Genomic DNA, 15108 nt, shown 5'->3' on the forward strand with positions numbered 1-15108 from the left:
ATTCCCCCAGGAAAAAAATGAAAGTAGAAACGGGTAAAATTGCAGCACATAGGATAAAAAATGAAGGTAAGAACTGGTGAAGGAGTAAAATTCTCTTGAGCCACTGAAGAACTGTTGCAGTCTTTGAAAAGAAAGAACGTTGGACTTTGGGAAAATTCTGAATAATTTTGTCAAGTTTTTTTTTTTTTTGAGAGAGAATTAAGTTTTGGTGTTCTTTTTCTTTCTTTATTTTTTTTTTTAAGCGGGAGGCATCTGAAAGGTGGAGTTATTGTAGACGTAGATAAGTACCCTGATTACCATTTTAGGTTTAAGATTCCAGTATAATATCAGTATCAATCTAAATATCCCAGCCAGCTAAGCCAAAACATCTTTCTACAGAAATGCCACTGTCCAGACAGCTGGATCAACAGACTGCCTTACGTCTTGCTGTGAACCTGCAAAGCGGAATAGTTCTACAGGATCTGACAGGTTTTCTTTTTCCTCGTCAGCTGAAGATCCAGATCCAGCAGCAAAGCCAGGAAATTCCTGTTTGGGTAGATTGCTCTCTTCTTGATAACTTTCTGTAGGGCTTGTTTGAGGGGGAGCTGATGGTAGATCATGAGGTAGGCCAGTACCAAAGTCGACGAACGGCTCATTCCCATAATGCAATGCACCAAAACCTTTCCTGAAGGAAACAACAAAGGCAGAGAGAGGTGTAAGGGAAGGATTAGAGAGGCCTCAGACCTATTAATATCATACATGACTGCCCGTCTCACACTGTGGCTTTTCTTTTCTTTTCTGTTTTTTTTTTTTTTTTTTACTGGTTGAGAGCTAAAAATAGAACCGACAAGTCATCATCTTTGTTAATTTGAACCTCTTTTCATATAGGCCAGCTCTTTTAATCCCACCTCATCCTCTCCTTGATCGTTTCTTTGACAGAAGCTATTACATTTCTATATTCAGCAAGGTAAGTGTCTTATTATTACGGGATGAACATGAATTTGAATTCTTGTACAAGTAGTGCTACATTGTGGTAACTGGTGACATTGAAAGAGCTGCAAGATATAAGATTTTGGATGGTTAACTCTATTAAATATTTGACAGAGTGAAATAAAGGATTCAATGTGTAATATGCATTCAAATGGAGAAGCTTCTGTTGGTTTTGTCCTTTATGATTAAAATCTTAGAAGGTTTCTTACCACCAGGTGACTTCAGAGCTTTATGAATGAAATCTGCTCCAGGCTGGAAGTAAACGTCCAGATCAAAGTAGGTCGAGTCATCTGCTGGAATGCCAAAATACACAAAGTCCTTGCCATAAAAGCTCTGGTTCCCTAGGCTGCCTTGCTTGGAGTGAGCTGCGTTTAACACATGAGTTATGCCTAAATTCAGCAGGACAGCCTTGTTTTGGGCTACTGCCCTAGCAAGACACAGAGACAGAGAGAAGTTGAAGACGTGGGTGAAAACTATGCAAAGCAGCACAATGGATTTATCACAGCATTAGTCGATATGTGAAAAAAGAAAATATTCAATTAAAACACAGGCGAGCATATTTAAATTATTTGTCTGCATTATTTTTTTATGATTATGTTTGCAGATAATGAAAACAAACTCTGCAAAATAAGAATATTTAATGAGACCAATGAAAATAATATTATTCATACTGAAATATAATGTAGTGATCATGAAATGACCTACATCATCATGGGGATCACTATCCAGTAGATGATAACTGATACATTTAAACAGGAAGATAAGCAACAGGAATTTATAAAGAAGCTGGTTGTTTAGAAAGTCATGAATAGAAGCATCTCAATGGAAAGTTGAGTGGAAGGTCAAACTGCTACAGGAAAAAATGCTCCATTAGTTAAAGATTTCAGGAGCCGTTTCAAACATTCTATTGGTTCACTTTGTTAGACAATTATGGATTACTGTATATTTATATAAAAAGCCACACTCGCTTTTTTTTTTTTTTTTTTAAAAAGCCTTTTTAATACAGAAACGTTGGCGCGCTGAAAGGTATATCTGTGCAGTATACAGTATATGTAGTCCCGCTCACCCCTGGTCTGGGTTCCTTTTGAAAATTTACTGCAACAATATGGTCCGGGATGGAAGCATTGAACCTGGCATGTTTCTTTAATTCAGTTTCTATTTCGATTCAGTTTATCTGAATTGTGCCATGTTATAGAAAATGTAATCTAACGGCAATTTACAAGACTAAATCTATTTTTACACAGAAATAAAAACAGCGCAGTCATATAGGCAGATTTAAATTCATTATATACAAAGCATTCAGAAGCGGTTTATAATGACTGATAAAACATTGTTTTATGTAAATAAGCCCAACAGAACAGATTGTGTCATAAAACCAGCAAGTGATTAAAAAAAAAAACGGTATGACTCCTTTCGAATAGGAAGGCACTAACTGTAAGATCTTTCCTATGGACCTTAAAGTGATTTCTGTCTCTTTACCTGACTCTTAGACTTCCAGACTGTTAGAGCTTTAATTCCAAATAAAAGCAAAGTTTTACTTCTACCAAACCTTAAACGTGTACCCCTGTATGATCCTTTCAAAGCTGCAGTTATTGTGGTTGCTTATTCGTCTGTTCTACCAGTTTTTCCTTCCATTTGAAATATTCAGTGGCTTAAGATTCTTGTGGATGATGTCAGTGGCTGTCTGCTGGATCACTATCAAGTCAGTGGTTTTCATCATGATTGTGTGAGCCATAATACAACCCCTGGCAAAAAAATGATAGAATCGCTGGCCTCGGAGGATGCTCATTTAGTTGTTTAATTTTGTAGAAAAAAAGCAGATCATAGACAACTGTCTGGCTTTAAGTAATATAAAATAAAAATGTGGTATTCATTAACGGTCACTTTTTCAGATCATGCAGAGAGAAAAAAATATGGAATCATGAAAAAAGTTGCAATTTGAAATAACTTTAGCTTGTGTCATGTCTGTGATCTGATCTTTTTATACAAAATGAATGAACATCCTCTGACGCCAGTGATTCCATCATTTTTCTGACAGGGGTTGAATTCCAGTGTTAAACACAGTTTATCTTTCATTGGCATCACATAATACTTTTTTAAATCTGATTTTTTTTTTTCTGTTAGCAATAACATATAAATAAATGCATAAATAAATGCTTGTAATAATTCTGCATAAGATATGATTTACATTTTTTAACAAAATGAGTAAAAAGAATTGGACATTTAAATCAAATTCTATTTTTTGCACCTGTATTGTTGCAGTGCAATTTCAAAAAACTCTAATCAAATTCATACTTACAAATTTCCTATGTATATGTTCGGCCATACTTCATTGATTTGGCCGAGGTGTAGCTTACAAGAGTCCAAAACATTCTGCAGGTCCTTCACGGTTGGATATTCCTTTGCCTTGTCTTTCACCTTTGGCATTTTAAGTTCAAAGTCCAGTCCTGGCTGGATTGCTGGCCAAAATGTTTGCTTTTCAAGGCAGTCCCAGTCTTTCTCCAGCTCTGGATGATCCGTTCCAGCAGGTGCTGTCGCTGGACAGTTACCCAATTTGGGGTTTAACCTAGCGTGTAGTCTTACCCATGCAGAGGGCAGAAAAACACGCGCTACAGCAGGGGCTCTGCTTTTCACACACCACCATGGGACTCTAATTTAATCAGTCTCGCTCAATGATGAATCATTCTATAAAGCGGTGATAATTGGGCATAATTATGGTCAAACTGCCAGAGAGAACTGCTTATATTGGATATTATTCAGCATTTATAGAATTGAATCACTCCACAGCATCCTTGTGTGGCTTGTTAACAGCTCTGGTGTAAAACTCTCACTAAATAGCGTAAAAGGGGAAAAAGAAACATAAGTTTTGCTATTGACAGCTGTTCACGTGCACTAATTTCAACACTTCAGGTTGTTTTTTACTCATTGTAGGGAAATAAAACTTGATCACTTCACTTTCATTTCATAATGATTTTCACTCCTTAGGACTTTTAAAGGACCATTAATACTTTAGACTTATGCCTTATGTTTGTAAAATGGGGAAAACAAAACCCAACATCAAATGTAAACAGCATACATTGAATCTATATTTTAGTACAGTTCCTAACTTTTCATAAATGTGTTTCCTGGAAAAAAGGTAGCGTCTGGGTAGCTGATTTACAAGAAAATGGTTTCTAAGAAATAGAAGATTAGCAATGAGTTTCTTGGAAATGATCATGCTTGAGTTCACCTTTGCTATGTTCTTTTCTTTTTTATGATAGATTGTAATAGGTCTGGGTAGACTACCAAAGATTAAAAGAGAGATATAGATTTTTATTCAAAATTACCATCCAATGTATTTGAGCTTTGATTTTTCATGGGTCCAGAATTTGCTTTATTCTGAAAATGTATTTCTCCAGATAGATAGATAGATAGATAGATAGATAGATAGATAGATAGATAGATAGATAGATAGATAGATAGATATCTGTTTGCAGGAGTATTTACACAGGTTTGTGTTTTAAAACATTAATTCACAGTACAGCAAACCCACCCTGAAAAAAACAAATGCATTTCCACAGACTAGCTGCAGTGTTTCACTAAAACTTGGCTTGATGACCACATTTTAGACAACAGCGCAGGGCTGTCAGGGTAAAATAGAGGAAGTGAAATCTGCTTTTACATTTCCAAAGATTGGTATTCTTATGTCAAAATGTAACAGAACACTGTGAAAAATAATTATACTGTGGTAGTCCTCATGTGGAGTTATCTTTTATACACTGTAAACCTTTTATTCATAGTTCTTGTTTGTTCTGACCAGTGATTACATTCCCCTACAGACCTGCACATCATAGGCTAATGTACAGATTAGGGGTGTAAATCACACCCATCATGGCGATTCGATTCAGTATCGATTTCTTGACCCAACGATTCGATTATTTTCGATACTCAAAAATACATCGTCTTTTTTTTCCTCCGCCACGTCTGTCTTGCCTTCCTCTTCTTTCACCTCCCCTATCTCTGCCATGTCTGTCTTGCCTACTGTTTACGCGACTGTGGGTGTGCATGCGGAAAGAGGGTAGTGGCTAAAGGAAGCAAGGTAGAAGGGCAAAATAGGTTTAGCGCCACCGCAGCACGGGAGTCAGAATTACGTCCAGGAGCAAGTGGATAATAATTGACCGGAGGAAAAAATAACATGAATTGATACTCTTGCAGACGTTTCGATGCATCGGATCGTCGTCTGTTGGATCGATGCATCGATACAAAATGATTACTATTTACACCTCTAGTACAGATCACTAAAGTGATAACAGACATAAAAAAAATAATAAGAAGACTTAATTGTCCAAGGTATTTTATCACCAAATCTCCAATTGACTTACACAATTAAGACAGAATATTAGGTTTCCAACTAGGGATACAATCACACTGGACCATTATTTAAAAGATTAATGTCCCACAGTTGCTCATGCAGCGGTAGGATTTTTTTGACCACCATCTAATTCGTATTATTTCAAAGAGCAAAAATTAAAAACTATGAAGCATCGGTTCGTATTGTATTGATGTTGACTGATGGTCATTTCTTCTTTGTAGCCTACAGTATATATCCAAGCTTTTGGGAAGAGGGAGAATGAAACCTCAGTAGCTATTTTATGGCTGGTTTGAACAAAGGGTTGTGATAAACCGACAATCTTGAAGCTGAACTCATCCTCTCACTGCCTGCTATTAAGTAGCTCTAACCAGTAAGGACACTAAGGCTAAAGCGGAAATGCGTCAGCGGTCACCAGGATAAATGATATTCGAAAGAGCTGACAGTGAGGAAGGAGGTGGGAACAGGATGCAGGATACTGCCTGTTGATAGTCAATTTGTCATAGAGATAGTTTAGCAAAAATACATTCTTTTTCTGACATTTTCTGTGACACACATACTAATCTATGCGTCTTCATGTGTTGCAGCATGTGTTGAAGCTGTTTGCTACATTTGTGTAACTTTTTTGTAGTTGCTTTCTGGAAAGTTGTAGTTTGGTTTTGAAAAGCATTATCCATCATCACAGGAGCTAGAATGTATTAAGGTATTTGAATCAAACAGCAGCCAACACATGAAAAATGCATTAGAAAGCAAATAGCAACTGTTAAGAAGCTGACACATGCAAAACCCTCTGAAGCTCTTTTAAAGAGGCGGTGACACAAGAAACTGCATTGCCTTTTTCCTGCATGTTGAACAAATACAAAACAAAAGTCCACAAAAGCCCAACAACAAACCTAGGATCATTTATTCTATAGATTCCTCAAGGATAGCAAATGTTTTTCTAAACTGTTGGGGTTTTACTGCTGCCATGTTGGAAATGACAGAGACAGGTGTCTGTTCTAAAATTAATTCTGTGGCCTTTTCTGTGAATGTGTACTCCAATCCTCTGTTATTAACGGTTTTCTTTATTCCATTTTATAAAGAACCAAATAAATGAGAAACAATATCAGTAATACATTATATTTCTAGATGTACTGGGATATTTTTAAAACATTTGTAAAACTTTTTAGGCAAAACGGAAATGGATAAACAAATAAATGTCATCAAATCTGTAGATATTTCGAAATATTTCAATGCCTTTTCTATTAAAACACAAGAGTCAAATGTCTAGAGCCACGAAGATGGAGCCAACATGGAAAAAACATGTCAAATAGTTTCTGCTCACATTATTTTTTCTTGAAAGAATTTCCCGATTTGGGAGAAATCTAACCAACAAGGTAAATGCATGATTCTAGACTATATTCACATCGAATTTAGTAGAAATACATTTCTTAAATCACAGATCACCGGTTTTGAAATTTGTTATAGAGGTATGGTTTGGTTTATTGCTTATCTGGAACACAAAAGTCTGTTGAAATTTAACTCTACCTCTTAGTAAAGGGAAAAATTTGCAGGAGGTCTAAAAATAACTAGCCCAAGGCCTATCCTAGAATGCAAAATGCTGGAACACACGGGTTTTGTCGACAGCGGAGCCAATTTTACATTGTTTACAAAAAATTTGTTGGCTACTTATTTCAAAATTGGCACCTTCAAGTATGCATCTAACTTTTCTTACATAGAAGCCAAACATGTTCTTGGTAAAGGTTTTAAACTAATGTATCTGTCCATTATGACAAGAAGAATGTTTAGATTTGATAAAGTTAGGCTTTTAAACCAGACACGACTGTCCTGTCCTAACTGTTAAGTATTATAGTGGCACTATCATGCTGTGGGTCACTTTCCCGTCAGAGCAATTGGTGCATGAATATTGCATTTGGAAACCTGAAAATGTGCAACTATCTCAAAATTCCTTAACTTAAATAGATAGATAGTTGAAACTTCAAACTGGGTGTTCCAAGATCACTATTAATCCAAACCAATAACAAAGCAAGTTTTGAATAAATAATACAGTATAATATTTTGCCATTGCACATCAACTCTACTGAAAATATATGGTTCTGAGCAAGAAGAATAAAAGTTAATAAATCTAAATACATTTTATATCCAGCTAGTTTAACCCTCGCTAAGGATGGTTTAAGCAAAAACAAGTAAAGATTAAAACTAATTATTAGTAAATATAACTTTGCTTCAAATGTTCGTCTTAAAAGTATCTAGACTTAGACAGATTTTATTTGTCATTTTGTTTACACAAGTTTAAAGCAAAAAGAAATTTCCTTTGGAACAGCTCTCTGGACAATTTCCTCTTTTTAAAAGTGCAGCCTTGAAAAATGGTTAAAAAATAAATAAATAAATAAAAATAAATAAATAATAATAAATATTATTAAATAATAATAAATAAATAATATATATATATATCCAATCAAATCCACTTTATTTATATAGTATGATTTCAATAAACACAAGGTTTTAAAATTGCTGCACAAAAACATAAAATAAATAAAAGCAAATAAAATAATGTATATCCATATAATCAACGCTCTACGTGGTGTCAAAGGCCAAAGAAAAGAGGTGGGTTTTAAGAAGAGTTTGATAAGTGTGATAAACAGTGATATAAACATATGACCTACAGATTTACAGTTTTAACATTTTTTTATGTAATGATAAAATATAATAAAATACAATAAAATAACTAAGGTTTTATTTTATATATTTACTAAATCTATCCATCAGAATTCTATATTTAAATCAGCAAATTAAAATGAAGCTAAGCTCCATTATGAAGGAATGTAGGTTTTGGTAAATGTGTAAAAAGAAATACTGCAGTACCCAGTGTGTCCACAAGGTGTCAGTGTAGATTAACTTTAGCAGTTTTATTTTTTATTTTTTTCCTTTTTTTAAGTGCGCAGATATTCGGCACATTATCGCATTGGCTTGTCATCATTTAGCTCGTCAGCGCGAATCTTGGCCAACATGATTTCCACTAAGCTAGTGTCGTCTCGTCAGGCTCCGTCAACAGGGTGTAGGTTAATTTTCGAGAGATGCTGGTTAGTTAGCTGAGTAAATAAGCTCCGTGTCTTCAGGTGGATCCCAAACCCGGTGAGCGAACATGTACCGAGCGAGCTTCCGTTTAGCGCTAGGTAGCTAGCTTTAGCTACAGGACAGATTGCCTTTGGGTGTAGAGAGAAAAAAGGAGATCATTGTGTGTGTTTTAACATCTTCCTCAGATAGAACTGTGCTTGTATTTAACCTAGAAGGTTAGCTTTAGCTGTAGGTATCGCTCTGAGCAGCAGAGATGGTGCCTATCAGTGATTTGAGCTTATGTGGGTGGATGATTGAACAGCAGTCACTAAACTGCTCTCCAAACAAATAAAGCTTCACTCTTGTTCTTCATATAAAAACTCTAGTCTAAATATGTGGGTTTCCTCCCTATTAATCAAAGATATTTATAGATTTTGTTGTCAGTTAGGATACATTCCGTTGGTTGTTTAAGGGGTGAAATAGGGGAGTTAACAGCTCAAATCTGAGTGATTTTTTTCCCCTTTATTTGTTTATAGATAGAGTAAACATCTAAGTAATTTAGGTCATGAAGAGAAATATAGAAATATTGCTTAATTAATGTCTGTTTTATTTTTAAATAATTAAAAAAATGGAGACATGCATCATATTTCTCATGGATTTCTTTCATACTATAACAATCAAGGGAGAAAATACAGGTCCTTTTAAAAATATTAGCATAGTGTGATAAAGTTCATTATTTTCCATAATGATAAAACTTGAACATTCATATAATTTAGGTTCATTGCACACTAACTGAAATATTTCAGGTCTTTTATTGTCTTAATATGGATGATTTTGACATACAGCTCATGAAAACCCAAAATTCCTATCACAAAATTAGCATATCATGAAAAAGGTCTCTAAAGAGCTATGCACCTAATCATCTGAATCAACAAATTAACTCTAAACAGCTGCAAAAGATTCCTCAGGCCTTTAAAAGATCACTCAAAACCCCAATCATGGGTAAGACTGCCATCCGTATTAAGACAATAAAATACCTGAAATATTTCAGTTAGTGTGCAATGAATCTAAAATATATCAATGTTCAAGTTTTATCATTACATTATGGAAACTAATGAACTTTTTCACAATATGATAATTTGAGAAGGACCTCTATTGTTCTTCTAAGCTTTCTGGTGAAAAGAAATGAGAATCTGTAGGTCATTTATCAAAGAAACTGGTTAAGCATTCACCTGTAAATAATCCAGTCGATGCCTTTTTTCTCAGCAATTTTATTCTATACTTGTGAGAACAGATCTCAGCTAATATATATATAAATATGCATGTTTCATAATTTTTTTTTCATAACAAAACCCAATTTGTTTCAGCCTTTGGAGTGAGAAGAAAATGACCCAGCTCAGTGTCAGATATTGGACGCCCAAACACGTTGCCAGGTGGCTAAAGGAAGAAGGTTTCTGCGACTATGTTGACCTGCTGTGCAACAAGCATCGACTGGACGGCACCAGCCTGCTTGCTCTCAGTGAATACGACCTCCGCTCACCGCCTCTGGAGCTCAAGGTGCTGGGCGACATCAAGAGGCTGATGATGTCTGTCCGCAAGCTGCAGAAGCAGAACCTTGACGTCCTGGAGGAGCTGGGCGTCCCTTTCGACGGCCTCTCTCCGTCCAGTTCTGGGAGTAACTTGGAATGGCTGTGCAATGGGGACCCCAGCAGAGACTGCGATAGCACCAACACCGCTCCTGTGGGGGAGGAGTACCAGCAGTACACCAACGGGAAGTACAAGCAGCAGATGAGGCGCCTGGATCCTGAATACTGGAAGACGGTGTTAAGCTCCGTCTATGTGGTGTTTGTGTTCGGGTTCACTTCCTTCGTCATGGTCATAGTCCACGAAAGGGTCCCCGACATGCGCACCTACCCTCCACTGCCTGATATTTTCCTTGACAGGTCAGTGATTATAAGAAAACAAAGCAGATTCCTGATAAATGTTTACATATTTCTGATGATAGAACTGCACTACCTCAAAAAAAATTGACTTATTTGTTCTTTAAATATCCTTAAGAGGAAACTTTGCCTCAGAAAGAGATGATTGAGGGTCTTGTTTAGTTTCTAATGACCTCGTTCAATGTGTCAGAGGACAACTGATGTCTAGAAACTCTCTCAGGAGACATTTGGGGAAACGAAACCAGCTGAAATTATTGTTCAGCAGAAAATAAAGTAGACATAGTCACAAGACCCACATCTTTATGATCATTATTATAAAAGTAACCATTTGGAGGAGTTATTTCGAGGTTCCTTTGTATACTACTTGATAGTATTCTCCCAATTATTTTTTTTTAATATTTAATCATAAAAATCCAGATCTTGTTATGTGGTGGATTTGACCAATATTTTAACAGGCTTTCTGAACAAATTTCAAGGTTTTCTGTTGAATTGAGTTTCTGTTGAGTTTTCCTGACAGTATTTAAAGTGTTTTTTTTATTTTTTATTTTAAGATTGCAATTTTATTCCCTTTTTTTGTCACTTTGTTCTTGCTGCAGATCATTATACTGAGGTCAGGACTCCAGATAGGATATTGGAACACAGAAATATTTTTTAATGAAAATTATTTGTTGGAGTTCTGGCTTTATGTTTAAGGAGTGATGTCTTTTGAGGCTTCTAACTGGTTTTCTTGATAATTTCTCCATGATTGGCCTTTATTTAATTCCATCCGTTCTCTTTGCTGAAGAGAAGCCTTCCTACATCATGATGCTTTAAACTGAACATGCTTCATACAGGGTGATCTGCAGTCTACTTTTTACTTCTGATGCGATATTTTGCACGGTGGCCATAGGAAGTTTCATTTTTTTATTATATATGAGACATGATTAGATTCTTCCCCATCTTTTGTTGTGGTAAATTTTAAACATTATTTCCTATAACTTTCTTCAGCAGTGGTTTCTTTTTGCTTTCAACATTTACTTTTTATTCCAAGGATTAAAATCACTTTAAAAGATTTAACAGAATAGATTTAGCTTGGAATGCTTTCACAGATACTAGAAACTTAATGAGTATACCTTATTATATGTTGATGCAACATCTCTTGACCTTTGTGGCAGTGAGGTTACTTTCTATTTATATTTGCAATGTAGTCAGAAGTTAAAAAAGGCAACAACAAAAGTATTTTCTATTAAGAGCAAGCACCCAACTTTTTCATTCCAGTCCTTAAAGTTAAGGTAAAACTTCAAGTTGTTTTTTTTTCCCCACACAGAAGTGAAGTGAGACTATCAGCTAGCTCACTCACTCACTCGCTTATGGAAATAAGGGAGGCCTTATCTGCACAACAGGATCAACAGTGGAATCCGGACAAGAGAGCATTTAAAGCCATGAAAACAATCAAATCTAAAGCTATATATTTATACGCATGTGGTTCCTGTAAAGGAAACATAAGCTTTTCTTTCTTTAGAAGCATCCTGAAGTCTGAGAGATGAGATGGCTGACTGTCATGTCAGTTATTTTGAAAATGTTGGTCTGTTGTGATAAAAATCGCTCTCATGTTTTTCTGCAGCATGCCAAGGATACCGTGGGCTTTTGCTATGGCTGAGGCGTGTGGCGTTATTCTCTGTAACATTTGGCTGCTGGTTCTTCTGCTGCACAAACACAGGTAATTTCACTAAGTCGGCTGTTAAATGGTTGGATTTATACCAGGTGCTCCTTTATACTTTATCACCATAAAACCATATCAGATTATGTGATTTAATCCTAAATTAAGACTGGATTTTTTTTTTTGCACTTTTAGTTTGGCTCAATATTGATATGAAATATCATTTGTTGCTCTGCTTATTTATTTATTGTTTTCCCAAATTTCATCCTGGTGGTTTGAATTAAATGTAGTTTTGAGGATTTGTTTAGAACTCGTATTATGTATTTTTTATTTATTTTTTAAGCAGTTTGATTAGGATAGGCAGATGATATAAGTGGACAAACAGATATAATATTACTATCACATTTAACAATTGAGTCTCTTAATTACATTAAAATATAACCTTTTGTTTATGGTTTATTTCTTTACATTTTTTTCTTTTGCTCCCTATATTAACCAATTTTTCTTGTTTTTGCAGTTATCTCTTTATATTGGCTCCTGTTTTTCTTAGATTTAAAGTCTTTTGTTTGGCCTGTGTGCTGCATGAAAAGTGCTCTATAAATAGACTGGGGCTGATATTATATCAGGCGCTAATTCCCTGTTTGTGATGAGTTGCAGGTCCATCCTTCTGCGACGCATGTGCAGCTTAATGGGGACAGTTTTCATGCTACGATGCATCACCATGTTCGTCACTTCTCTGTCCGTTCCAGGGCAGCATCTGCAGTGCACAAGAAAGGTAAAGGTGGTACTTTTTTTTTCACCCGTTCTTGTCCTTCCTGAGATGGCACCATATGGTGTAGCTTATCTTGCTCTGCCGTTGTAGATGTATGGCGACATGTGGGCCAAGCTGCAGCGAGCTGTGGCCATCTGGAGCGGGTTTGGGATGACCCTCACCGGGGTACATACGTGCGGAGACTACATGTTCAGCGGCCACACTGTGGTTCTCACAATGCTTAACTTCTTTGTTACAGAGTGTGAGTAGTTTATATTCATATATGTGCTTTTATTTTTCTGTATAAAATAAATTAATATACAGCACTCTTTATGAATGTTGGCCCCGATTGGAAAGACATGAAAAAAGGGATAAAAGAGAATTCACTTTATAACTTTAGCAAAATCAGGAGGCGGAAATTTGCCGCTGTTTCTTTGGATCGTTATCCTGCTGAATGGACCTGTTTTCTTGAAAAAAAAAACAGAATTGTGGCTTGAAGTGTGAGCCAAAAAGTATCCACACTATCACAGAACCTCCACTTTAATGCAGCCGGTGGGATTAGAGGCCTTGAAATTATAATGGTTGAAGAAAACTTGCAGAAAGAATTTCTAAGAGAGCAAAAAAAATGCTAAAGATATTTAAACTATTTAGAAAATCTACCCAAATGATTGTTAGGGACTTTTATTGAATCAATAAATTAGTTTACTGTTTTGCTGCTGTACAAAAATTCTCTAAACTGATAAATCTCCTGTGAAATTACATATAGTCAAAGCAATAAGTGCTTCCCCTTTAACTTTGAGGGTTCTGTGTTGTAATAGTTTTTCACTAGTTTTCACTCATTGATTTATTTTAAATCCCTTGCTGATTAAGACCTGATAATATATACAAGAGCTGATAATATATGCACTTAAATTGATAGATGGATTTTCTCTCTACCATGATTGTACTGTCTGACAAAACAATGTTTATATTAACTGTGAGATGGTTCACTTTAACTGCTTGTTCATACAACTGGAGCATGTTAACGTTCCAACAGGACAACACTAAAACTACAGTCAGAGCTTGAAGCTTGTATGGGTGGTATTGAAAACAAATTTCTTTTTTTTTTGTTCTCTCAGACACTCCACGGAGTTGGAACTTTATCCACACCTTGTCTTGGGTCCTCAACCTCTTTGGGATCTTCTTCATCCTGGCTGCCCATGAACACTACTCCATTGATGTGTTTATAGCCTTCTATATCACTACCAGACTCTTCCTGTACTACCACACTCTGGCCAATACTCGGGCGTACCAGCAGAGTCGGCGAGCCCGCATCTGGTTTCCTATGTTCTCCTTCTTTGAGTGCAATGTGAACGGTCCCGTCCCCAATGAGTACTGCTGGCCCTTCCCTAAACCGGCGGCGATGAAGCGCCTGATTGGATAACAAACTGCTGCATATTGTTTTTCGTCTTGTCCTGTGAAGTTGCCAATTGAGGAGGCTCGCGGCATTCTTGATGAAGATACCTGGTGTAATGCTCAGAGCCAAATCGTTTTGTTTTTGTTTATTTTAGAGCCAATTTCTCTGACCTGCTTCATCATTTCAAAAGCTTTTTGCAGATTAGACTTAATCTACTACAAACTCATAATTTAGTGTTTAACTGAAAACATCTGATACAAACACTGATTTTATTTTTTTTCAAAAGGGATGTAATTTTATGTAGCATGGATTGCATTTTAGTATTTTCCATAGAAATTGAGTTAATTCATTTTTGTAATTAATCATCAGACATAGATTTCATCAATGCCATCCGTATTTCTTAAGATCATGCTTTATTTTGATATTAATACAATCTAATTTCATAGTAAGGAAAACCTTGAAGAAAATGTAATAATCAGCCAAATACTTTGGGGGGAAAAGAAACTCTTGAATTCCCTAAAATATGTCTTAAAATGTTTCCTTCTTACCAATTGAGAAATTTCTCTAGAAATGTTTCCATATTTACTGTCCTATATCTGTGTCATTTTAGGTGCAATACATTTCCACATACTAAGAATTAGGAGACTATGACCAAGTTTTGTCCTTTCTCCAATATTCCTGATTTTGATCTGTACCAAACTGACCCTTAAGAGAAATCTTAATGTATATGTGTATATTTATTTTTGATTGTCAATAGATATTTTTATACTTCCCCAATGTAAAAACATGTAGATAGGTTTACATTTGCTTTGAACGATATGTTTGAAAAACAGTGTGTGAAGCGTAGACTTTAATGTGTGCTGCTGTATGTTTCAATTACTGAAAGATACTAATAGAAACATAATCTATTGAACAACTCAAGTATTATTTCATGCAAAAAGGGTTGATGTGTTCAGCAACTCATTTTTTTGAGCTGTCATTAAAGGACTGAAAAAAACACAGTTGTCT

The 15108-nt window shown here is 35.7% G+C and overlaps 2 protein-coding genes across 2 annotated transcripts; one reads left to right on the top strand and one right to left on the bottom strand.

Moving 5' to 3' along the window:
• Positions 1–203: 203 nt before the first annotated feature.
• On the bottom strand, positions 204–3546 carry LOC119774961 (dual specificity protein phosphatase 13-like). The gene is made up of 3 exons (XM_038272797.1): positions 3269–3546; positions 1179–1396; positions 204–664 (listed from the first exon to the last, which is right to left on the bottom strand). Exons 1-3 carry the CDS (start codon positions 3394–3396, stop codon positions 453–455), a joined length of 558 nt encoding a protein of 185 aa, XP_038128725.1. The 5' UTR covers positions 3397–3546; the 3' UTR covers positions 204–452.
• Positions 3547–8264: 4718 nt separating this feature from the next.
• LOC119774979 (sphingomyelin synthase-related protein 1-like) lies at positions 8265–15093 on the top strand. The gene is made up of 6 exons (XM_038272818.1): positions 8265–8452; positions 9742–10317; positions 11918–12013; positions 12611–12728; positions 12816–12966; positions 13823–15093. Exons 2-6 carry the CDS (start codon positions 9761–9763, stop codon positions 14125–14127), a joined length of 1227 nt encoding a protein of 408 aa, XP_038128746.1. The 5' UTR covers positions 8265–8452; positions 9742–9760; the 3' UTR covers positions 14128–15093.
• Positions 15094–15108: the final 15 nt, after the last annotated feature.

This window comes from Cyprinodon tularosa, unplaced genomic scaffold (genome assembly GCF_016077235.1).
Source record: "Cyprinodon tularosa strain WSP-4 unplaced genomic scaffold, ASM1607723v1 ctg84, whole genome shotgun sequence".
Classification (NCBI taxonomy): domain Eukaryota; kingdom Metazoa; phylum Chordata; class Actinopteri; order Cyprinodontiformes; family Cyprinodontidae; genus Cyprinodon; species Cyprinodon tularosa.

What these genes read in the sequence shown, in the direction of transcription:
- LOC119774961 (XM_038272797.1), bottom strand. Translation starts at nt 3,396, where the DNA reads ATGCCAAAGGTGAAAGACAAGGCAAAGGAATATCCAACCGTGAAGGAC. An exon ending in AACATATACATAGGAAATTT is followed by an intron (nt 1,397 to 3,268) that starts GTAAGTATGAAT and finishes GTGTCTTGCTAG; the next exon opens with GGCAGTAGCCCAAAACAAGG. An exon ending in AGCTCTGAAGTCACCTGGTG is followed by an intron (nt 665 to 1,178) that starts GTAAGAAACCTT and finishes TGTTTCCTTCAG; the next exon opens with GAAAGGTTTTGGTGCATTGC.
- LOC119774979 (XM_038272818.1), top strand. Translation starts at nt 9,761, where the DNA reads ATGACCCAGCTCAGTGTCAGATATTGGACGCCCAAACACGTTGCCAGG. An exon ending in CTTCTGCTGCACAAACACAG is followed by an intron (nt 12,014 to 12,610) that starts GTAATTTCACTA and finishes GATGAGTTGCAG; the next exon opens with GTCCATCCTTCTGCGACGCA. An exon ending in ATCTGCAGTGCACAAGAAAG is followed by an intron (nt 12,729 to 12,815) that starts GTAAAGGTGGTA and finishes CTGCCGTTGTAG; the next exon opens with ATGTATGGCGACATGTGGGC.